The 24587-nt window shown below is 40.7% G+C and overlaps 1 protein-coding gene across 8 annotated transcripts in view; it reads right to left on the bottom strand.

Moving 5' to 3' along the window:
- Positions 1-6277: 6277 nt before the first annotated feature.
- RBMS1 (RNA binding motif single stranded interacting protein 1) overlaps positions 6278-24587 on the bottom strand; it is a 213552-nt gene continuing 195242 nt past the window's right edge. For 5 of the 8 annotated variants that reach the window (XM_065931626.1, XM_065931627.1, XM_065931634.1 and 2 more), the window contains exons 7-15: positions 20010-20125; positions 19132-19181; positions 18912-19005; positions 16391-16438; positions 15444-15494; positions 12136-12246; positions 11118-11198; positions 9726-9810; positions 6278-8897 (exon numbers count right to left, since the gene is read on the bottom strand). In XM_065931626.1, the coding sequence (XP_065787698.1) occupies positions 9733-9810; positions 11118-11198; positions 12136-12246; positions 15444-15494; positions 16391-16438; positions 18912-19005; positions 19132-19181; positions 20010-20125 (629 nt within the window). In that variant the 3' untranslated portion in view covers positions 6278-8897; positions 9726-9732. The remainder of the gene's footprint in view (positions 8898-9725; positions 9811-11117; positions 11199-12135; positions 12247-15443; positions 15495-16390; positions 16439-18911; positions 19006-19131; positions 19182-20009; positions 20126-24587) is intronic. The other 3 variants (XM_065931629.1, XM_065931633.1, XM_065931632.1) reach the window with 3 other exon arrangements.

The raw sequence follows: 24587 nt of genomic DNA on the forward strand, positions 1-24587 counted from the left end.
ATTTCAAATTGGATCTTTTTACTACAAAGGCATTACTGGAACACTTAGTGATGTATCAGCAAGACTTTCCTTATTTTGATGGTTGTATTGTAATCATGCAGGAGAATATCCTTGTGTGTAGAGGGCCATGGAGCATTGGGTGGATAATTTGCTTTTTTAAAAAATAATTTTTATTTATTTTTGGCTGTACTGGGTCTTTGTTGCTCTGTGTGAGTTTTCTCTAGTTGCAATGAACAGGGGTTACACTCTAGTTGTGGTGTGCTGGCGTCTCTTCTTGCAGAGCATGGGTTCTGAGGCACATGGACTCAGCAGCTGTGGTGCGTAGGCATAGTTGCTCTGCAGCATGTGGGATCTTCCCGGGTCAGGGATCAAACCTGTGTCTCCTGCATTGGCAGGGGGATTCTTTACCACTGAGCCACCAGAGAAGCCCTGATAATCTGCTTTCAAATAAATCAGGATAAAAGCTTTGTGGTACTGTACTTGCAATTTTTATATTTCAAAAATTTTTTTTGAAATTAAGAAACAAATTCAATGGCATCACCATTTCGGGGGAAAAGAGACAGATGTTAAGAGGTAAACACAAGATTCCCACTGAGAAAACATGAGAAATTTTGTGCTCACGGTGGGCTGCACAAGGCTCTACGTGGATATTCTCAGAGTTCCTTATGCTCCCTCCTCAGCTCTCAAGGGTCCTTTGATGAAAAACTAGAGAAGCAGTATTATTTTGAGTCTTTGGAAAGTTTCAGTATTAGGTAATGGAACGCACCATGATCCTGCTTCTCAGGCCTTGCCACCAATGAGCAGTGAGTGTCTGCCCAAACCAGCCCACCCAGCCACTCCCCACCTGGGGAAGTCGGGGGTGGGGTGCTGCTTCTGGTGGAAGGAAGAAACCAGGAAGGAATGGGCATGGGGCCTCAGGCATCACGGGGAATGCTAAGAGGCAAGATGACTTGGAGCCGCACCTTTTTTCCCATTGAGGGGCTGGATGTGGAAGTGAAAGAAGCACTTGGAACATTTGTGCTGTTGCAACGCAGAGATTTGTCTCTCAGAAGCAGAGCAACTGGCTTGGTGAGAGCAGTGAAGTCTACTGCATGAGAACATTTGAGAAGAGACCTAGTTGAGAACATTCATTACGAGTCTATAGCCTTCCAGAGTCACTTTCGTGGACTGGTGCTTTGGGATGCTGGCCTTGGCTTTCATTGAGGGGCCCTACCTGAAACCACCTTGAGGAAGTGCAGTTGTATTGGCACAGAAAGGCGGGGAAGACACTGCCCAGTGCTTCCTCCAGGCGTCCCTATCTAAGTCTAGTAAATACCTATTCCCAGAGGATCTGGTAGTCTTTGTTCTCTTTGACTAGATGTGTGTACCTTTCTTCCTTTTCACTCTGGCTGCCAGGAAACTCAAAACCATTGACTTTCAACGATAGGGATGACGGAGGCCTTTCGGCTTGCAGAGCTACATCCTATGCTCTCCTTATCTCTTTTAACTGTTAACGTTCCAAGCCCTGATTTTTACATTTGTTTTGTTGTTGGTTACATTTGTTTCTGGCAAGTTGCTTCAAACCTTTGTAAAAATAATGGTTTGTAAAACAAACAGAGACAGATAGAAGAATCATTGGGAGAGTGAAAGTTGAGGGAAACAAAATCTTCTCTATAAAACTGAGTTAAACATTAGGAAGAACATCATGCATATAGCAAGAACGGAAGTTCCTTTGGTATTTCTTAGGCAAGGAGGCCAGGAATAATACACATAATTATTCTGCATATGTCAAAGCAACATGTAACAAAGTGGATATGATGAGACTGATGGATAGCTATCTGTGAAGAAAGTAAAAAATATGAGTTCTCAAGATAACAATGGACATGGGAGGGATGGCTGGAAAACTACACAGGTGATTGCAAATCCACAATCTTGTGTGTGCAGAATACTTGACCAAGGCGGGTAAAAGAAGATGACACTATTAGGAAATATATTACACTCACTGTTTACTACAAAACAAAACAAGATGATACTTTCTTGTTACACATCCCAAGACTTTCAGAACAGGAGTGACAAAGTCAACTCTTTGGACATCTGCTCCGTCTCACTCTGCAAGGCCAGAGCTACAACAGACTTCGTTTGTCTGCCTGACAATTTCATCTGTCAGAAGGCAGAGGAACTAGGGAGGAAATGGCTGCTTTGGAGTAACTTCTTATCAGTGAAAAAGGAACTAACTGGTTGGTAATGTGAAAATGACAAAAATCTCAGGAGAGCGTGTTTATGTGCTCATAGAACTCCCAAAGCTCTTTATTTAGATCACACTTTGGTTACTCCTCCTTGAAATAGTGTCACTTACATACTGTCTCTCTACAAGAATGTCCGTTGGGGACTGGGACATCATCATGCCACCTTTGTGTCTTCTGATGTCTGGTGCAGTACTTTTTAATGCAAGAAATTAATCGAATGCACTGAATTGCAATATAATGAACATAGCTATTTGCATACTTTCAGGATAACCTGACAAGATTCTTTTGAAACTTTTCCCCTGATTATAGAATGCTTTTATTGTAGACAACTAGATTTGGAAAAGTATGAGAAAACACAAACTTTCCATAATTTTTTCACCCATATGTAAGCACTTGGAAGTACCTCCTCATCTTTTGTAAATATTGCTTCATAATTAAGATCATACTGTATCTACAGTTCTGTGCCTGAGTTCTATTTACCTTATATTCTTTTTAAAAAAATTATTATTTTTGACTGTGTTGGCTCTTTGCTTTTTTGCTGGTTTTCTCGAGTCATAGCGAGCAGGGACTACTCTTCATTGGAGGGCATGGGCTTTTCATTATGATGGCTTCTCTTGTTGCAAAGCATGGGCTCTAGGGTGTGTGGGCTTCAGTATGTAGCACACAGGCTCAGTAGTTGTGATTCATGAGCTTAGTTGCTCCACAGGCATGTGGAATCTTCCTGGAATGAAATCTTCCTGGACCAGGGATTGAACCTGTGTTGCCTGCATTGGCAGGTGGATTTTTATTCACTGCGCCACCAGGGACGTTCTTTATATTCTGTATTTCATGCCACGGAAATGTTTTCATTTAAAAATGACTATAGCATGTCTTTATTAGAATCAAGCGTTGTGACAAAAACAAAACAAAACCAAAAACCCACAGGGTTTTTAATTGGCTGCAAGCTTTAAGAACTGACATGTCAAGAAGGAAATGATTTCATCTGCAACAGAGGGACGGGGTTTTCCTGGGGTTCTGCGTTTTATCCTGAGTCACTGTGGTCCATCTGGAAGGTGAGCTGCCGGTGTGGAGTGTGCAGCCAGAGCTAATGAGGGACAGTTAAAGCTGCAAGGAGTGTTCAACCCAAAGATCTGTGGAGCCAGAGTTGTCCACACTTGAGGGATGACTGACTTGTCTCATTTTTTAAGAAGACTTTTAAAGCAAATGCCATACATTAAAATAGACTTTTTCTGGGTGTACAGCACTAGGAATTTTAGCACATATACAGATGTGAGTATAACCACCACCATCAGGATAAAAACAGGTTCTTCCTCCCCAAACTCTCCCGTGCTATCCCTTCGTGGTCACAGCCTCCTGTCCCCATTAACTCCTGGCAATCACTGATATGTCCTCTGTCATTATGCCTTTGTTTTTTCAGAAACGGGAATGATGGACTTAACTCTGTGGCATCTCAGTTGGCAGAACTAATAAAGCTGATCAATAGGTAGAAATGAACAAAGATGCAAACTTGGCTTTTTAAGCAAGTCTGAGAGCTGGTCCAAGATACAGGAAGCCAAGAAAGGTGGGAAGTGCCCCGTGCCTATAAGTATCCAAGCAGAAGTGATTTCAGGAATCCTGGAGGGTAGGAGATACCTGTAGTCTCCTTTATGATATGTATCTTGTGTAAATGAGCAGTGGAATAACCTAGACCAAATCTAAAAACACAAGAATAATTAAAAAAGAATGAAGCAATAGCATGAGCTTGTATTTAATCCAAAGCCACCTGTTTTCAATTCTGAGCAGCCCAGAGACCTGCCAGCACTTTCTTGCACTTGGAGTCATAAGGTCTGGCAAGGTTTTTGGCTCCCTCCCCGACTCCAGCTTCCTTGAGTCTTAAAAGTCACGTAAGTTACTTGCCAGTCTCAGCAACAATGCTCTCAGAAGGGAACTGCCAGCATTGGGCAACACTTCTTACCACTAACCCCCAGTTCAAGAACCCTGTAACCCCGTGGTGTGCACACCTCAATTTCCACCAGCAGCGCCCCGCTCCGAGGCCGGGGTCTCCTGCCTTCGGATCGCACACATGCAGGTGAAGAGTGACAAAGTCCTCCCTCTAGTGGTTTAAGTGGGAACACTCCGGGCCCTGTTAAGATCCAGACCATCAAGACGGGAGACAACCTGGAGCCATTCCACAGGACCGAAATTCCATCACCTGGCCAGGATCACCCAGGAAGGATGGGCACACAGCACCGCCCCCTAGCTGTGCGCTGGACCGCCTGGGCGTCGCCCTGCAGCCTGCCCAGGCTGCCGCGCGGGGCCGCCCGTGTCCCCCTACTCCCTTGCGTATCTCATCACGTTGCTACTCAAGGGAAAGAAACTGCCCGGCTTTTCTTTAACTCTGGCTCTGAGTTTTCCTTCTTCAACTACTTGTCATCTTCTGAAGCTTTTCGTGCATTGTGGGAGGGTGGTGGTGACTAGTCTGTGATCTTTATCCAAGGCCCCTGGATCTTCTCCTTTTTGGCTATTTCAGTGGAATGAGGCTGTTGCGGTCTCATCTGAACATTTTCCAGCCCCTGCTCAGGCTGGGAGGCATGGCCTTTCCGTGTGACTTTTTAAGCAGCATTTATGAAATTTGAGAGGAGGTGGAATGCAGGCTCCAGTGCCCTTGAAAGGCATGGATGGTGGGGAGAAAACGGGGCTCCCATCCGCCACTGCTCTCAGCCCACAGAGAGGGAAGGATGCACACCAGGGAGCTGCTGCCAGCTTCCTCCCTGCCTTCCAAGGCAAGAATTCCACCCCGCTGCTTGGACCCTGGCCATCTGACAAAAGAAGGAGTCCCGGCCCCTGATGATGACCCGAGGAACCTGGGGTTAATCCCCAGGGGTGCCGCAGGTCCTCTATGTGTGAGTGATAGCTCTTTTTTTATTCATCAGCAATCTGGCTTGCTCAGCCCTGTTGCTCAGATAGAAAAGGTCCTCTGAAAAAGCATTTACCAGTTTCTGTATGAATGACAGCCCCTGGGTGTCCCAGGACTCCAATGACATGAGGCATCTTAAAAGAACAAAAATGAGGTTAACAAAACCTAAGGCGCCCAGCAGTATTTTTTTCCTTGTCTCTGGTTGGTGGTCCTATGGGGACCCCAAGGATGCGACAGACCACGCGATCACGCTGCTTACATTCTTGGCAGCTTGCCTTCATCTCAACGAGGACACACTTGGCTCCTGCCCCAACATCTTCCCCTCTGATGCACTGGTTATCATCAGAGAACCTGGCTTCCTTTACTCAAGGAGCCAGCGAGTACTGGGGCTTTCTCGGCTGTGGCAAGTGAAGCGATCGAAACCTCTTGTATTTAATTCACAAATCCCATTGTCCACGTTGCATGGGAGGAAGACAGAAATGGGAGGCTACGGATATTTTTCTTGCTCATTCCTTTCATCAGGACAGAGTCACTGGGCAGCAGAAAAAGAAACCTTTATAACTACACTAAAATATTTCATTTACCTTGGGTAAAAGTCAAGTTCTTATACTAAGAGTCTCTCATAAAGCATGTCAGCGTGGGAAAGAGTTCTGTCTTTCTTGCATGAATGTTGCACCAGAGCCTCCTACTGGGAACAGCCAAACGAGGTCACTAGAGAGGCCCAAGTCATCAAGGCAGGGGTAAGACCATCTTGAAATCCTTACCTGTGAACCTGCTTATCAGACAGTGACAGTTTTTATTCTGTCCCCCTTGCTGGGCAATGACAGTACCACAGTCAAAAGGAAGCAGGAAGGAAGGAGGGAGGAGAGGGATATGGTTCTTTGACCTTTAAGAACAGACCAAAGGTGGAATTTGCTGAGGGGAAACATGGTGAGCTAATGGTTGTCCTTGTGTCCATGAACTGAAATAGCCAAAAACGAGAGGGTGGGATGGTTTTTCCAATTCTTTTAAAGGAAATGTATTTTGAATACATATTGAATCTAAAATAATTTTCAACTCAATTTCCAACAAATTCACTGAACAAGGAAGAGATCAGAAATGAAATGAAATTCTAATATACATTTAATCTAACCTAAAAAGAAACTGACAGGAAAAATAAAATTTCAGATGTTTTTTATTCAAAGGTTCTCAAAAGAAATAAAACAGAAAAAAGCTAACAATCTGATCAAATGTACAGTTCAAAAATGTCTTTTGGCGTTTAACAACAAGTCCTAGGAAAGAAAACTACAGAGTTATCTTGAACCGGACAAATAAGTTACCACTGGCAAGTTTGTGGCACTAGTAAAACAAAAATAAAAAATTAACTCTCTTGATCATATAGATATCTCTATGAAAATCTTTTTTTTTCAATCTGTACAAAAGGTCTTTCTTCATAAATTAATTTTTTTTATAATTTAATGGCTGTCTACTATGTGATGTTTAACTGATTTTTTTTTCTTTTTTTATGTACAGAGGTTATGTTTCCCAAATCTTACCCAGACGAGTATGGCACTTAGTTCAGACATTTCTAGCAGCAGATTTTCCCTCCTCTCTAACTGAGCTATCAAATTTCTGTCTTAACTAATGCAAAAATATCAAGTAGTGAGAGACCCAGGTTTATAACGTACTAGGTACAAAGAGGGTGCTGCGTTCGGTCTGGACTTTCACAAAGCAGTAATATTCCAGGGAGCATAGAACCAATAATACCACAACTTTAAAAAAAGGAAACAAAACAAAAACAAAAACACATTTCTCTTATGACTATGTAATTTTCACTAGAATCTACACTTCTCAGAGCAGCAAGGACTTTTGAAACTATGAAATGTCACTGACATCTATAATCAAATACAAGCATAAATTTTAAGAACTAAAAAATACTCGAAAGAAATAACTGCTTAGGCCTAGCTCCTGAGCTAGGAAGGATTTGGTCTGTGGAAACAGGGAGGGCCAGCAACCTGTCCCAGCACAAAAGAAAATAAGATTCTGAGGTAGATAACTGATCACACACAGTTGACCAGACAGGTACACAGTTTTGGAAGACAACTTAATTTACCATTGCTTTTCAAACATATGCAATTGTCTTAATAAAAGAGCTTTAATAACAGTGAATTATCTTCTAGGTACTAAAGTAGAAATAACTTGTGTATTTATGAATCAGGAATTTCATAGTTTCAAAATTGGTTTTTCTTTACACTGAACACTTGTAGTGATGATGTAAAGTGTGGCACTGCTTGGATCCAAATCTTCCTTCATGCTTTTTTGTTTGTGTGTGTCCATACATCAATTAAAATTAGAAAACCTAAATGCAAAGGTACAAAAAAGGCACATTCTCCTAACCGCAAACTGGTCCGGCAAAAATAAAGAGCACAGAAGATGTGATGCTGAGACTAGTTGGAGCTACTGGTTACTGGCTCTTCGGTCTTTGGTGAAGTTACCTTTAAAAGTGCCAAGTAATTTTTATTTCTCAAATTTACGTCATAGAGAGAGCTAGTAGCCAATCGTTTTGCTTCTATTCATATCTCAGCTTTATGTTTGAAGATAAATCCTTACTTTTAGCTTTTGCCATTTAGTTGCAATAGCAACATTTTTTCTTCTCGGTTTGCCAGATCTCAGGCATCATTCTCATTCTAAAGCACTATCATTAGTAAAAACGAAGGACAAAACGTTCGGTGACTCCCCTCCCCCGCCCCCCACCCCCGCCCCCCGCTACCTACACTAAATCTAGAACATCAAGTTAGTTTTTTTTTTTCCTGAAAAAAGGCAAAAAAGACTTTACATTGCATCATACAGCAGATATCCTAAATCAGTCAAACTATCAGAGGAAACTGTTGGCGTACAGCCTTACAAACAATTCACCCTATTAAAAGTTCCCCAGTCAGAAAATGTGTTTCACACAAAACAGTTTTCCCTTCTTGCATTTCACTACCTTACACATTATGTGAAAAATCATTAAAAACACCTACTACATATTTAAAAAAGCCAAAATTTCAGCAACTTTTATTGACTACCTTTTAAAAGCCCTATGCTGCTGTTTTACAAGGCATAATAGACCAGCCCATTTGGTCAAAGCATTCTACATCATTAGTTTGAACTAACTTTTACTGAAACAGCTACAGCATCAAAAGAGTTAAGGCAAATTGGAATTCATAGAAAAGGATAAGACACTTCACACGACGTGGGAAGGAAAACGGAAAGCTAAGAAAAGAGACACTGGCGGTAACACTCTCACTGCAAGCACAGAACACCAGGGGTGAAGTCGGACTATTTAAACGTCAGAAAGCCCATTTCATACAGCGGAAAAAAACAAACGAAACACAAAATGAACAAAACCACAAGAATCCGGTCATGCACTTGAGTAAGTTTCATGGTCTTTGTGCATACCCAGAGAATTGAAGTTTTCTTTTCTTTTTTTTTCCCTTTTTTCTTTTTTTTTTCTTTTTTTTGCATCATAACATTTGATAAAAATCTTTTTTTTTTTTTTTTTTGCTTATTTTTTTTGTTTTTTGTTTTTTACTAAAATAAACCTGTTCAGGGGAACAGCTACTAGATGAATTTAAGGGTTTTATGCACCTTATAGAACTTATAGCAAAAATAGTTTTAGTTGATTTCATTATAAATAACGTTTTCAAGAACCTGTGCAAAACTGTCAATAATTTCCTAAAGCACAATTGATCAGAAAAATCCATGATTGTTCAGCCTTCACAACCTTCTTCATGTAAGAACACCCTTCTGTACATCTGGAAGAGAAAAATATAAAAAACAATTGCTGTTGTAACATTTGGTGTAACAGACCATAGAGCTTTGTCATCTCTTTCTTGTTTTAAAAACATATATGTTTGAGAAAGGATCTGCTCATCACTGGTGGTAGGTCAGTAAATGCAAATTCTGGAACTGAGGGTCACTTTCTATGTCCCGAGTCCACCTTTCAAATCTGAGGCCTGCAACATACTTCACCAGGGCAATCTAGAAACCCAAGTGTTCTATGTTCCACACAGTTGTTCAATGTAATCTGCATGGCAGAGTGACAAGTTTTGAGATATGTGGTCCAAGTGAGAGTGGGGAAAGCAATCTATCAATCTAAGGACACTCACATTTGATTCTGTCAAGATAATGCTAATCTTGTAACACTAGACTAAGCAAAATCTTACACTGTTTTTCCTTCAGTCTGTGAGCATTAAAATAATATAAACATAGGAGATATATATATATATATATGTGTGTGTGTATATACTCTCCCACACACACATATCTATCTATATATATAAATGTAGGACAAATTTGGTACCTGGTATTCTCTGATTATGTTACTGATTTTGGGGGCAGATAGGGAGGGAGAGAGCAAACGTACATTTGACTTCAATATAAGGCACTGTTCTTTTTGGACAGAATAATTAATTTACAAGACCACAGAATCACTAATTTTAAGATTTCAGTAACACTGGATTCCCTTGCCATGCCTGAAGCAGCGTGACCAGACCTGAGTTGTTCTAAGTATCGTTCTGATAAAATCATCACAGCCTTTCCTTGACTTTAGCCCTACAGTGATGGAGATCGTTCCCTCATACCTCACAGTTACTTATTGGGTTGAAAGGTATATGGAGAATGGTCATTAGACGTCTCCACAGTCACCTGCTGCTGACCACTCGCCTCCTACAACAAAGCAGAACAGATGAGACATGTGAGCAATGAAATCCAAACTCTACCACCCAGATTGGACTGAGTCCCACATCGTAAAGACAAGCGCTGCTTACAAGTGATTTTCTTAATGTCATATAGAGCCGTCAAGGTTAATTACTTCCCTAAGGAGTTTAAATGTCTGATAGACCCAAAGAACCTCTTCCAACTTGTATGAGGTTGTCTCTTCACATCAAACTACAATTTATTAAACAAATTTCTTATCCTTTGGGGCCAGATGTGACTTGGACCTCAGTAATTTCAGATTTTACAATCTGAAATATAGTATGCATATGCTGTGTATCACCAATGATACTTAGTGGGGTCTCAGACTGTACCTTATGATCAAACACATTAACAGTCTGTGCTGAAAAGTATGAATATACAGTGTAAATGGGGCAAAGATCTTGTCTTGTGTCAGTTCAGCTGGGCTTCTGCCACAGGTCAGGTTTTTGCTGAAGTAGTTACAAAGAAAATTCTTAAGATTTGTTTGTTTCAGCACTGCAGATACGGATTGTGGGTCCCAGTAACTGTGGTTGCCAATAACTGCACAAATTTAAATCATTTAGAGGCAAACAAAACAAAACAAAACATCCTACCTCCCCTGTCATCCCTAGGGCTGTTTTTGGAATTGGAACCTATGGGATGTGACTAGGTGATGGGATCGACCGGGTTGATGAATTTCCTTAGAATTTCAAGGATACTTTGCAGGAAAACCTATGCTTTCTCTGCCCAACTTGAATTCAAATGTCAGATTTCTTCCATATTAATATCATACCAGTATCTTCTATAACAAGAACTATGAGTTATTTAGCTCTATTAAGTCTTCTACAAAAACAGGTATGGTTTGTTCTTTATACCTGTTAAATTCTGAAATATTTTTTCCAAGTATTTAATTATAACAGATTTTTATAATTATTATTATTGATATAATCTTTGGTACCAGGACTGCAAACTCCAGCTTTATCTTAATTTGCCTGGAAGTATCATTTTATAGGAGACAGGATAGAGACTTGAGGGGGTAATGAAATGTGCTATAAGCTTAGAAAATATTAAAATATTTCAGGGAGCCCTGGGGGTGTGGCCTGGATATTGCCATGCTAATCTGTATGCAGAGAATTATATTTCATAGTTGAAAACAACTCTAAGCATACACTCCCTCTAAACTCAGTTCTTTATGCACATGTTTCAATTTTGATTTGATTCTTCCTTGAGTTCTGATTTACCCACTTCTGAAACTACTCATTGCCATCCATAATGGCCACTGGATGGTGTGTACCAACCTCCACAGGAACTGCCGCCGTCTGCACATGTGTGTACTGTGGCAAGTAGGCCCCTTGCATAGCTGATGTGGCAGGCATGTACTGAAAAGAAGAATACGGTCAGGGTGGCCAATGACAAGCCATGGGTGAAGATCATTACAGCTTCTCATCCTCAATAATTCAATATCACTAATGTGCTATTTTAATCTAGAAAATCTTTGCTTCAAAGAACCTCATTCATTTCCAGCAGCTGCCTGAATTAGAATTGTTCCCGTAAGTGGAGACCCAAGAAGTAAATGCCTTAGATCTTCAGCAGGTCACTGAAAAATGGGAAAAAAATGGAAAACAGACCCTTGCATTCCTGATGCTGAAAATTATCCTTCTCCAAAGGCAGGAGAGAATCCTCATTGGATGTATGTGGCCCTGGTTTAGACCTGACGAGCCTGCTGCTATTGGCTGTGAACGTAAGCAAAGAAAATACTACGCTTTGTTCTGTTAAGTCACCACAGATGAGGTCTCAATTAAAAGCCTTTGGTCATCTTACCATCTAAATGCTACACATATCAACCCTGGAAATTAATCTGATATCAGCTCAACTCCATACCCAAATGCAACCCTGGACTTGGGGGAAATAAGTCAATACTACGATTGTGGTTCAGCGCCCCTAAAACCCACACAAGTGGAAGTAAGTGAGGAAAAATCCCCTGCCTTTATTACCATGTATCACCTTCATCTTTGGCTTTATGAGCCCAGGTCTGCCAGTGTGAATGAATGATACCAGTTATTAGGGCTACAAGTGGTATTGTATGGATGCTATACTCTGATACAGGAGAGACAGATAGCCAGAGGACAGACTTTCAGTTCATCAATTAATCAAGAAATCTCTGAGTATTTACTATGTGGAAGGCAATGTGGGAGGTGAGAGGGGATCAGATATAATCTCTGACATTACAGAGCCTATAACTGATAAGGAAAACCAGGCTTCACGAATTTAGCCTCCTCTGTAAGCTGAGACACATGATATTAATTTGCCACCTACTGTTCCGGTGCTGCCAAGCGACAGATGACTCATTTGCTGGGCCAGAGGGCTGATCATAGACGCGGGCTGTAGTGACATGGTGTGCTCCATGGAGGGAGTTAACACGGCACCCTGGGGAGTCAGACAGGGCAAGTGAGACACATGAGGGAGCAGCGGAATTCTGGAACCACCTTTTCCATAGGAAATGGCTTAGCCTGCTGCAGAACATGAAGCAAAAGTAACCTCCCTTCAAACTTGTAAACTGTGTCATAAGCGATTTCTTAAAAATCATCTAGACTGTGCTTTCTGAGACTTGTAAAATCTTTGTTTAGCTGCATCTGAGATCTAGCTCCCTGACCAGGGATCAAACCCAGGTCCCCTGCGTTGGGAGCATGGAGTCTCAGCCACTGGACCGCCAGGGAAGTCTAGCTGAGACTTTTCTAAAGAGCACTCACTTCACAGAAATCCCTCTCTATTAAATACCTCTCCCTTTCTCTTCACTTAACTGTCAAGCAAGCCAGTCCCCAGGAGGACTATGTGCCGTGACAGGAAACGCAAACTACTTTCGGCTGGCCAGGGTTACGAAATGCTTAATTCAGTTTTAAAGTAAATGACAGTTGATGTTTTATGCAGTCACAACACAATGTACTATACTGCATATTATAAATACAATGTCTTGTTTAAAAATGTTAAAAAAAATAGTCATTTGATTCAAGGTCAGGCTGTTAGGGTCAAGATCACAGTCTTCATTCATTCACTGTTTCTCAGCATTTGCAACTGTAATTTGGTGCCAGGGGAGGGAAACAGATTCAGATATAATTAATAATCTAATTTCAGAATCTTTGACTTCATTGGAAAAAATTCTGGTCTTCAAAAACAAAATTAAACATAGCTGTAAAGCAATTACTTTCCAATTAAAAATAAATAGATAAATAAAAATTAAATTAAATATAGTTAAAAACACAGAGGAGGGGTGAAAAAAAAAATCACTCATATAACCCAGCCTGTCTCTAATACATGGCTGTTAGCAGTGTCTGGGTAGCACCACATAGATTCTGGCTTCCACTTATTTTTACAGAGCTGCAACCAGGTTCATATGAAATACAAAACTACTTCATATCCTGGGTTTTGCTTTTTAACTTAACATTCCATTATCAATATTTACCTAACTTACTGCTTTGCTCTCATTATCATTTTTAATGATTACTTAATGGCACCCTGATTGTATATGAAACTCAATTAGTTCTATTTCTGGATTTCTGCATCTTCTCTAATTTATCCTATTGTAATATTCTTAGATTATCGCATTCCTCTCACTTCTGCAATCACCCAATTACCTGAGGATGCAATTACTCTGATATATCATACAATTATTAATGTGAGGTTTTTGGTATCACTGCGACTGACTCATCATCCCTTAAAAGCAGTTATTTATTGACAGATACACAATTGAGGGTAAAAGCTGATGTGCAGGAACTTTAGTGCTAGTCTCAGGCAGTCTAAATCTGGGTGGGAAAAGGAATGACTTCTCAGGTAGGTCCTTCTGCACACACTACTGCTGTCTCAATGGTGTTCAACTAAGAGATGTGCTGCCTGTCTCTTAATAGATAAGCCTTCCTCCCTCCGGAGAAGATTGCCAAAGGATGCAGATTCATGTCAGAGACAGTAGTTGTGTGAAAGTCACTCAGTCATGTCCGACTCTTGGTGACCCCAAGGACTACAAAGTCCATGGAATTCTCCAGGCCAGAAAACTGGAGTGGGTGGCCTTTCCCTTCTCCAGGAGATCTTCCCAACTCAGGGATCAAACCCAGGTCTCCCGCATCGCAGGTGGATTCTTTACCAACTGAGCCACCAGGGAAGCCCAAGAATACTGGAGTAGGTAGCCTATCCCTTCTCCAGTGGATCCTCCCAACCAAGGAATCAAGCTAGCATCTCCTGCATTGTAGGCTGATTCTTTACCAGCTGAGCTACCAGGGAAGCCCATGCCAGAGATCACTTGTTATTAATATATTTCATAAGAATTTTTTCCCTTTAAAAATTTTTAATGTGCATCATTCAAAAGTGAGTGGTAACATGTAAATGACTCAGAAGTCTAGAAAATGCAGGCGTTTCCTGCTGCTCTTCCTCATTCATCTGTAGGAGCTATTGTCCTAGAAAGCCCCCAAATGAAAGATGAGCTGATTTCTAGCATTCCTGAATAGGACAGCACAGAGTACCTGGGATGTAGACTGCCATGGGCATTTGTGTGGCTTGGTGGGTGGATGTGGGTAGATACATGTGTGGGTGTGTAGAAACATATGTGTGCATGTTTATACAGCCAATATAACACATATAGATACATCATCACAGAGTTCCTCTCCTGTGTTATCAACTAAACATGCTTCTTCTCCTTCTTCAAAGTCATCTCAGCAACTTCCTGTTCAGAATGTGTCCCTATTCTGCTGTTTCACATGCCTGGTCTAACACTGCGTCGTGTCCTCTTTCGGAAGTTGTCCTAAAGAAATTCCTGTCTCATTTTAAGGCCACGAACAATGTGCTTTTTCTTAAGCGACTGATCTGTTTTATAAGCACTGTGAGCTATATTGCTTATTAAGAGTCCCATTTTGCTCTGGTTATCAGAAAGCTGAGGCTCCCTCTGTGGCTGGTTTGTGGTGAGCATCCAGATTATTCTATTAGGCATCCTTAGTCTTTTTTGTGATTTTTGTTTTTTACCTTTATTTTTCAACATTCTAAACTCATGTTTTAATTCAACAAACTGGATTTTATGTATTTTTGAAAAATACATTCAATATACTACCTAATAAGTAAAGTGTAATTCATTCAATTTAAAAAATGTAATACATATATAAGTACAGTTACATGCTCATGTCACTAAAGAAATCACATTTGTTATTTACCCTCAATAGGTGCTACTACTTTAGTATTTAAAATTTCCATGGAGAGGTTAACACTGATGAAAAATCTCTACGTCAATTCTGAACACTTTATTTTTGCATTAAACAGAATGTAGACAAAGAGAGCTATTTCATCACAAGTATGGTTAAAAATTTAGTAATTTAAAAACTTTAAAATTTAAAAATTCAGTGAAATGATCTCCTACATTTAAATTCTCGTGGACTGCAAATCTAACTCAATGTCAACTACCAATTTGTTTTAAGACAAGGTGAGTCAAAGTTTTATAATCAACTTATACATTCTCAAAATCCCATATTTAACATTTCCCAAATCCTACACCACCTTTGCGCAAATGGTTTAAACCCAGAGAATAGTGTTTTAACTTACACATAGCTTACTTGAAAACTACAAAGCCATTAAGATGAAAAACTTACCGGGTGCTGTAGGATATATGGTTGAGGTTGCATCCAGGAAGGACTTTGCACCTGGAAAAGGAAGGATTTTGGAAGAAACATTGATTTCCATAGGAGCACTACTTATTTCTCTAGAGCTCTTTTAATCATGTTAGAATCTACAGGAGGAAGATAAAGAAACAATACTATCAATTGAGTAAAAGGATTTAATTTAAAGCAGTTAGAATTCTTGACAAATTGGTCACTCTGAATAGGATGAAATGATTATTCGAAACCAAGTTCCATCTGCCCACTGAAAAAGTATTTATTGAGTATCAAGCACCAAAGAGGTAAAAAGGCAATAAGACATGGGCCCCACCCTTAAGAAATTTACTATCTAAGCAAGGGAGATAAACAAGTAAACAACTCAAAGAAACAGTGAAAAGTGTTACAATCAAGGTAGGAACATAGGTGCTTTAGGAATACAGAGGAATGAGAATTCATTCCAGCACATCTTACTAGAAACTAACCCTTAAAGTATGTGCTTTTTTAAAGAGTAATCAAATTCAACTCCCTTTTGATACCCAGGACATTGTTTCAGAAATCTTGTCTAGTAGTCAATAATTTCTAGTTAGTGTGAAATATAAAAATCTGAAATTCATATTTAGGAAATTAAACTTTAGTAACTAGATCCTGACATCTACAGTTAAAAGGACATCTATACAGTAGACCCTCTGGACTGAGAAATGACTGAGAGTCAGATTCTGTGGCAGAGAAGAAAGCAAGGTTGTTTCTGCCACTCTAGAGAAAAGACTATCGACCCATTTCTTGATACCCAAAGCTTTCCTGAGGTTAGATTTCAGAATAAGCTTGTCTCTTAATTCTTGAGAACAAAACCCTCCTGTATCTCATCCCCTACTGTTAACTTAAGAGGTTCTACAGAGAGGACATGGGGAAGAGTCATGGGGGAAGAATGGATTGTGATTTACCTTGATAGCAGAGCCCCGATACTTGTTTTCTCTGGTTTCCTTTGCCACCTAAGGCAGACCAAAGTTAAGTGCTTCTGCCTCGTTAGCATTTCAGTTATCTGGACTGCAGCCTTTCCCCATCGGGATATTGGTGGTTTCTTGCAGATGCCAATTTCTCAAATCCAATTGTATTAATATAAGCATATAGTAGTTTAGTGGTGAAAGGCCCGCTCCAACTCGAGCACCAGGCCTTCACTGAAAACATCACGGGGAGGCGAGCAGCTCCCTGCAGACCCCAATTTGGGCCAGATGCACTCATCCGTGGTATATTTCTGTGGTCCTGATAATCTAATAGCTCATATCATCATGGGGTTAGGGAGCCATGACATCTAATCCAATTTTCTTTCTGAAGCAACAAATCTGCTGCTATCAAATTCTTTTCCTCAATTTTCCCTAACTATAAAATGGGAATAATAATCTATGTTATGTGAACTCTTTATTGACTCTTTATTCTCTTTTGAATCATGAATCCTTTTGAAAACCTGATGAAGGAAATGGACCTTTCCCTCTGCACCTGACTGCATACCGGTGACATACACTGGTATGTATACCACATACCACTGACACTTTGCATTTAAGAGAATCACAGATCACTTAAAGCCCATTTTCTGACCCCATTGGGCCCCTGAACTTAAGGGGTTGAGGATCTAACAAGTAATGCCATGAGGGCCAGGCAATTGGAATGAAATTCCACACATATCTTAGGGAAACAGATTGCCCAGGAAAAGAAATCAGGCCTTTGTAATGAAAGGCTGTTTTCAGTTAGGTCTATGAAGTCTATTAACAACACTAGTCTCCTAATTTTCTTCTACTCTATGAAATAATTCTGTGGCCAAAATGCTGATTGCCATTATAGTAAAGACAGAAAAAGAGGTTGTGAGGAGATACATTCATAGCTGTACAGTGCATACACTGAAATTAATATGCACAATATTTCATTTGCCTGAGAAAATGCTTACTTGTCCCTATTAGAGGTTGCAAGGTTCAAATAGTTAAGAAAGAAGACTATCCCTTAAAATCAGATACAGGAATTGTTAATTAGGGAAAATGCACTGCAGCAGATCTCAGTGAATCTCAGATAGGCAAGGAAAATAAACAAATCTTAAGCTCAAAATCATTAGAGAGGGATTAAATGAGTGAGTGCTACACCAAGCAGATGAGCAGATCCAAGTAGCAGCGTAAGAAACTTAACAACCCAAAGAGATGAAAGGCAATGAGTGATGGCTCAGAGAAAGGAAGTGAGAAGAATCTAGAAGCTGAGGGAGGCTGTGAATGCTACTTTACAACTTCAGTTTTAGTGCATTTAAACACTTCTCTTTGTTATTCAGAACTACTTTTATGCTTTTAGACAGAACCACCTTTGCTATATTGCTTATGTTGACCAATCCATTATTTTAAAAAAGCAGAATGGATATACTCTTACCAGCCAGTTAATCCTGGATGTAAAGTGTAAAGGACGATAATAATCATAGCTAACATTTATTGAGTGCTAATCATATGCCAGGTACTGGGTTGAGCTCTTTTACACAGATAATCTCCTTTAGTTGTTATCATAAGCCTATGAGATAGAAACTATTATTATCCCCATTTTAAAGATGAGGAAACTGAGGCTTATAGATGTGGAATTACACAGTTATTAGATATTATCCCCTACCACCACAGGGTTACAATTTCTAATTCAATTGTTTTAAAGAAAAGAATTCACAAAAGTTTAGTCACACAGAATCTCAACAGTTAACAAAAGTGTATTCCTATGCTGCAATTGACTCCATTGGCGTTCCTGTCTGGGCCAAGGTGGTGACCTTGTGAGAGACACTCTGATATGAGAGGGAGAAATACAGGTACACTCAGGATTCATGGAGAATAGGAGCTACCCCTCCAATAAAACCACGTCAATATAACCACAAGGTGCTGAAGGAGATCTTGGTTCTAAGTTGGGAGTGTAAGGTAAAGCCTTTTCAAAAAATATCCTAAATGGGAAGCCGCCTCCCGTTTTTTGGCCTCAAGTCTCACTGCATTGCTCATTTCACGTTACCTAATAGAGACACATCTTCATTTATTAGCATATTTACTTGCTGTTTTGTTAGTTTCTGCTGACAAATTAACAAAGGCGACAGTGCAGATCTATTCTGTATTTGACCTAATGGCAATTCTCTTCCAGTTTCAATGTCTGGGACACACGGTGTCCAGCGGCAGGGCCTGTTATAAAGGAAGCATCTGAGTGTGTCCCAATTCTAAAATGCTGTGATTTCAAAAACTGACAACTGACAACCATTTCCCTTTGTTGGACATTCTCCTAAACACAAAACTAAATCACTCTATCAAATAAAAAGCAGCTAATTCTAAACTGGGTATCCAAGCTGCCTAACACTTGACTTAAAATTTCATTATAAATGTTCACAATTTTCAGATACATAAAAACACAGCCGTGATTCATGGCTGGCAAGTTGTCATACTCTTGATGAATCCTAAAGGTACAAACCTGGTAGGCAGATACAGGAGACGCAATATAGGGTGTAATAGAAGTTTGAGTAATCATTCGGTTTGTAGCAATACTGTATGGTGAAGGATAAAATCTAGAACAAACACAAAAGCCTTTATTAAGTAATCCTTTAAGCACAATCATTCATGGAATAAACGTCTGATATTTTCCACCTTCACATTTTCCCTCTAGCCATTATGTATTTATCTTAATGACATACCCATTCTGTATAGCAGCTGTGGTTGGGTCATAAGTAAGTGTCATTCCAGCCTATGGGAAAGAAAAAGAAACATCCATCTGCAAAGGTACAAATTAAAAATTCCATTTCTCAGACTCATGGCAACAAAAAATGGGGATAGTTTAGTATTTGATAAAATTGAGAGTTTATGTTAAACACACGTAATTATGAATTCAACATGAGAATTAAGCTCTAGATTGGCACTGTACAACGTAGCAGCCCTCAGTCAAAGACAGCTATTTAAAATTAAATGAAAAGCTGAGTCCCTCTACCATACTAGCTACATTTAAATGTGTTACAAGTGACTAGTGGTAATCTCCGGACAGTACAGACTGTAGGACATTTCTACTGAATGGCAGCTCCTTAGACATTCTTGAACCAATATGTTACTTAAAAAACGAAAGAGCAATTTATTTATGGTATGGGGGAATGGAGGGCCAATATTTTTATTAAGAAATTGAGCTCTTTTTCTGAAGAACATTATTGAAAAGAACTAGGTAAAAAAACCTGAATGACAAATATACTATTTATTTTAATAATATTTAAAATAATTTCTAAATAATTAAAACTGTAATTCTAAGAAACCATAACATTAAAGACCACTTGTGCATTTCTTACAGCAATTTAAAATGCTTTTTTTTTGGGGGGAAAAAAAATGTTGCTAACTGGTAAACATGCCTGTTTCCATCACCCATGGTCTGTCTGTGAGAAGTCCTCATGTGACACTATCTGGATAATGAAGTTTTAACCCTAGCCCCTATTTTAGAAATGTGATAACCATGTCAAGATGCTGCACGTGTAACTGCTCTTGTATTTTTTGTGATGACACAGCCCCACAGAAGTTTCAAGAAAGGACTTACAAGTCTCACCTCTCCTTCTCTGTGCCAGGGCCGTCCATTTGGGATGTATTTGTTTGGGTTCTGTCTCTTCTTCTGTCCGCCATCCGCAAATTTACACAATAATGGTTCTGTAGGAGCTGAATAAACAGGGAAAAATAACAGGAAACCAGAATTGTATGTGTTTACGAGAGACAAAATGTAACTGAATTCTTTTTTTTTAAATAGGAACAGTGTTGGTGCTCCAAGGAAACTGAGAGAATACTTCAAGGCAAAAGTTTATTCAGACCCTTAGAAGAGGATCCACTGGTGAGAAATACAGTACACAAAATGTTAGTTATTTTTTTCAAACTGGAGTGTAATAAAACATTTAAAGAGCTATTCCAAAGAGGCAAAGGCAGTTTTTGATTCACTCGTGTATTTCTTTAGGTGTGGGTACTCTTCTCTTCATTCTGGGCCCTCTTCAACTCCATCTCTGTAAATCTTCAAATGTAACTAGGATTGTCACCCTCCCCTCCTCCTCTACTTAAAAATGCTCCTGTAATTTTCCATTATAATTCCTTAGAGAGGTCTTCACTTTTTCTAGGAGAAAACAAGTTCCCCTGTATACTGCTCACACTGTACTTTTTTTTTTTAATAGGAGCTTACTATTCATTCATACGATTTAAAAAAATTTCTTTAATTTTTAAAAAATTGGAGTGTAATTGCTTTACAATGTTGTGTTACTGTCTGTGTTACAACAACATGCATCAGCCACAGGTATACATACATCCCTTCCCTCTTAAGCCTTCCTCCCGCCCTCCCCTTCCTACCCTTGAGGTCATCACGGAGCGCTGAGCTGAGCTCCCGTGCTCTATGGCAGCTTCCCACTAGCTATCTATTTTACACATGGGAGTGCATATATGTCAGTGCTGCGCTCTCAATTCGCACGCCCACCCGCCCAGCCCCCGCCACACTGCATTTTTATTTGGAGCATCTATAATACTTTGTGACTGTGGGGATCTCTCTGGTGTCTATCTCCCCTCTAGAGTATAAGCTCCGTGGGGGCAGTGACTTCTCTTCATCCCTGTTACCTCTAGTGCCTAAGTGTCTGGCATGCTGCAGGCACTTATTCCATCTTGAGTGAATCAATGAATTAATACAAACAGGTCTTATTTATTTGGGGGCTAAAGCAGGGAAACAGCAAAGGTTTTTTTGGGCCTTTAATCATCCCACTTGGAGTTGCTTTACAATATATCCACCTCATAAAATGATCCCAAAAAACTGTCAAAGAAAAGCAAAAGGGGCCTAAGATGCACAGACTTTTCTCACCAGGGTTACATCTTCATTAGCCAAAAAAAGAAAAGAAAAAAAAAAAGTAACAACACAGTGGGCCAGCCACAACTTCTTTTTAAAAATGTTTTTCTCTATAATGGAAACAGCAGTGTCTTCCTAAAAGTCCTGCATGTTTCAGTATGTTTCTAGTTAACGTAATAAAGATAAGCACACCTTCCTGTCTGGCTCTTACATTCAGTCCTTTGTCTACCCTGGAATGGTGATTACTACTTTCAAGTTCTGTTTCAAAGTTAAATAACCATGAAGAGAAAAATATTACTTGTGGAAAATTTACTCCTTTCTCCTCTGCCTCTTATTATCCTAATTCATCTCTTATTTTATATCACTATTACCCACCCACTAATGGCAGGGTATGGAAGCAATAGTGTCTCTCAATACTGCTCTGCCAAAAAAACAAAACGCAACCAAAACCCCGCTGCCAGCCCTCCGGCAGGCTGCCCCCTCCCCGGCTGAGCTGCTCCAGAGGGACTGGCCGGCACGTGAGCTCAGGTCCGACGGCAGGGCCACCGCGACGCGCGTCTGGAGGTGGGAGCGGAGCCGTCCGGGGCTGGGGAGACTCGTGTGCCCCGCCACTCACAGAGGGGCCCGGAGCCTCCCTTCTGACCCCCTTACCTCCCCACCCGCCGATTTCCTGAGCGAGGGACTTCCATTCTTCCATTTAAGGCAAGCCGGGTGTGATGGAAGATGGACAGGGGCCAAATCCTACATTCCTAAACCACACTCTCTTGTCTCTTCAAACAACCAAAAAAAAAGCTACTGACTTTTGGAAATTTCCACCTCCGCCAACAATCACTGAAGGTAAAGTGAATGGATGCAGTGAAACCAGAGAGCTTTCTAATCACTGACAATGCTTTTAATCCTGCAACTGGCCCTTCAGAAGCAGATGGAAATGGGGCCGAGAAAAGACGGCACTCAAGCAGAAGTGGAGAGAGCCAGTCGAGGCCGGCGATGCCTCATCCTTGACTTCTGAGGATAAACTGAGAACTTAAGAGAGAAACAAGAGCTCGCTCTCCACTGATCTGGAAAGGTCCTTACAGTAACAAATGTTTCCTCCAATGACATCTGAGGGTTTTAGATTCTGTCTCCCCATAACCTTGCGGAGCAAGAGAGAGTAAACTCCATGGTGCTGGCAGTTTGTGGGGCTTCACTTTGGGGAAGTGCTTTTATCTAGAGGCAATATAAAGAGTAGCTCCGAGACGGAAAGTCAAATTAAAAAAAAAGTTCACTTGAAAGGGAACAACGCAAATGCACCATTTTCCCTCCATTAGCAGAGAAAGAAGGCGACCAGGTCAGACTCATTCTGGAAGTTCCCCAGGGCTGCCCAGGCAGGCAGGTGTGAGTGGAGGCGGCTGGGGGGCCATCCTTGGGGAGCGCCAAGGCTGTGCCTTTGCTGAGAGGCCAAACAGGCCTTCCCTATCTGTGGGAAGGTGCTCCCAACACATTTTCATTCATCTCGACTATGCTCTGTCAACGAAAAAGCAATTTCAGGCAACAATCAAGCCTGCTAAAGACGTGTAATGAGGAGGTAAACATCAAGTGAGCAATGACATGTTTGCAAATATATCATTTAAAATGAAACAAATGGAACAGAATGTAGTTGAATCTTTCAAAGTGAATTACATTTGCTACATGATTCTGCACTGTCATTAAGATATTTTCCTTCCTCTAAAACCAAAAAGGTAAGTCGTTAAAACAGTGTGTCTATTGGCAGGTGTCCCATATCTTAGGAAAACAAATTTCTTATTTCAAAGAACTATAACCCAGTTGGAGAAGGCAATGGCACCCCACTCCAGTACTCTTGCCTGGAGACTCCCATGGACGGAGGAGCCTGGTGGGCTGCAGTCCATGGGGTCGCGAAGAGCTGGACATGACTGAGTGGCTTCACTTTCACTTTTCACTTTCAGGCATTGGAGAAGGAAATGGCAACCCACTCCAGTGTTCTTGCCTGGAAAATCCCAGGGACGGGGGAGCCTGGTGGGCTGCCCTCTATGGGGCTGCACAGAGTCGGACACAACTGAAGCGACTTAGCAGCAGCAGCAGCAGCAGCAGCATAACCCAGTAGAAATGACACAGTTTTTAGACAGTTGTTGGGTCTTTGCTTCAGGGAAAAATGAATGCCCTAGTATTCTGTGTGAGGCAACATACAATTCTAACCACTTCCTTCCTCTATTATTATGTCCTTTGGTCTGTTTCGCAGTTGAAATTTTCACCAAGTGCCTAATCTCTGGCATCGTCAGTCCCTCCTAAGGAGCTGTGAGCCACAGGGGGATGCCCATGATGGCTTCCTGCACATCTCCACCAAGTTGTGTCCGTACCCATATTCTGAAGTTCAGACTCTGCAGCAATTTATTTAGGTTCAACTGTCTTTCCTGGACACCTACACTCAACATCATTTCTAGAATGCCTGCTTTGATTAAGCACTGTAGCACATGATCAGACCTCCCAGACATCCTCCTCACTTTTCTAATCCAACTGCTCAGAGGACTCCAAGTCCTCTTCTGTTTCTAACAAAGTGGAGTTTTTCCTCACCATATTCCAACAGCTGGAGAAATGACTACCCCCCAGCTCCCATTTTTTTTCTAGCTATGCAGCATTTTATCCCAAATAACAGTCTGTAAGAATATAAACTGCCTTTGATAGAAGCTTTTCTATCAGTTTTGGAAAAGTAGCCCACTCAGCAACTATAGGGGCTTCCCTGGTGACTCAGATGGTAAAGAATCTGCCTGAAATGTGGGAGACCTGGGTTTGATCCAGCTTTCTCCAGGGTTGGGAAGATCCTCTGGAGAAGGGAATGGCAACCCATTCCATTATTCTTGCCTGGAGAATCCTATGGGCTGCAGTCCATAGGGTCGCACAGAGTTGGACATGACTGAGCGACTTTCACTTCACAGCAACTGTCATCAGCTTTCTTAATGATCGTGTCAGCTACTTAACTAACAACATGCAAGAAACTATCCAAGACTCTTAAAAATTTCAATCTAAGGATCCAATAAATACTAACCTTTTTGTGTGTGCACAACATGGTTTTCTGTTTCAGTCCCTTCTTTGTTTATAACCAAACCTTGTGGTCCTGTCTACCACGGGGCACAACTCTGGCTTCTCTCTGCAGATGCATACCCTCCCACACGGGCTCTGTTAGGGTCTGCCTCTCCATTCCTGACCCTTACAGTGGTTCCATATCCCGTTCAGCTTTCCATGTCAGTAAAATAATGGGTAAACCACATTCAAGTCAGGTTAAAGAGAAACCAAAAACACAGTATTTTCCCA

This window comes from Muntiacus reevesi, chromosome 3, assembly GCF_963930625.1.
Source record: "Muntiacus reevesi chromosome 3, mMunRee1.1, whole genome shotgun sequence".
Taxonomy (NCBI): domain Eukaryota; kingdom Metazoa; phylum Chordata; class Mammalia; order Artiodactyla; family Cervidae; genus Muntiacus; species Muntiacus reevesi.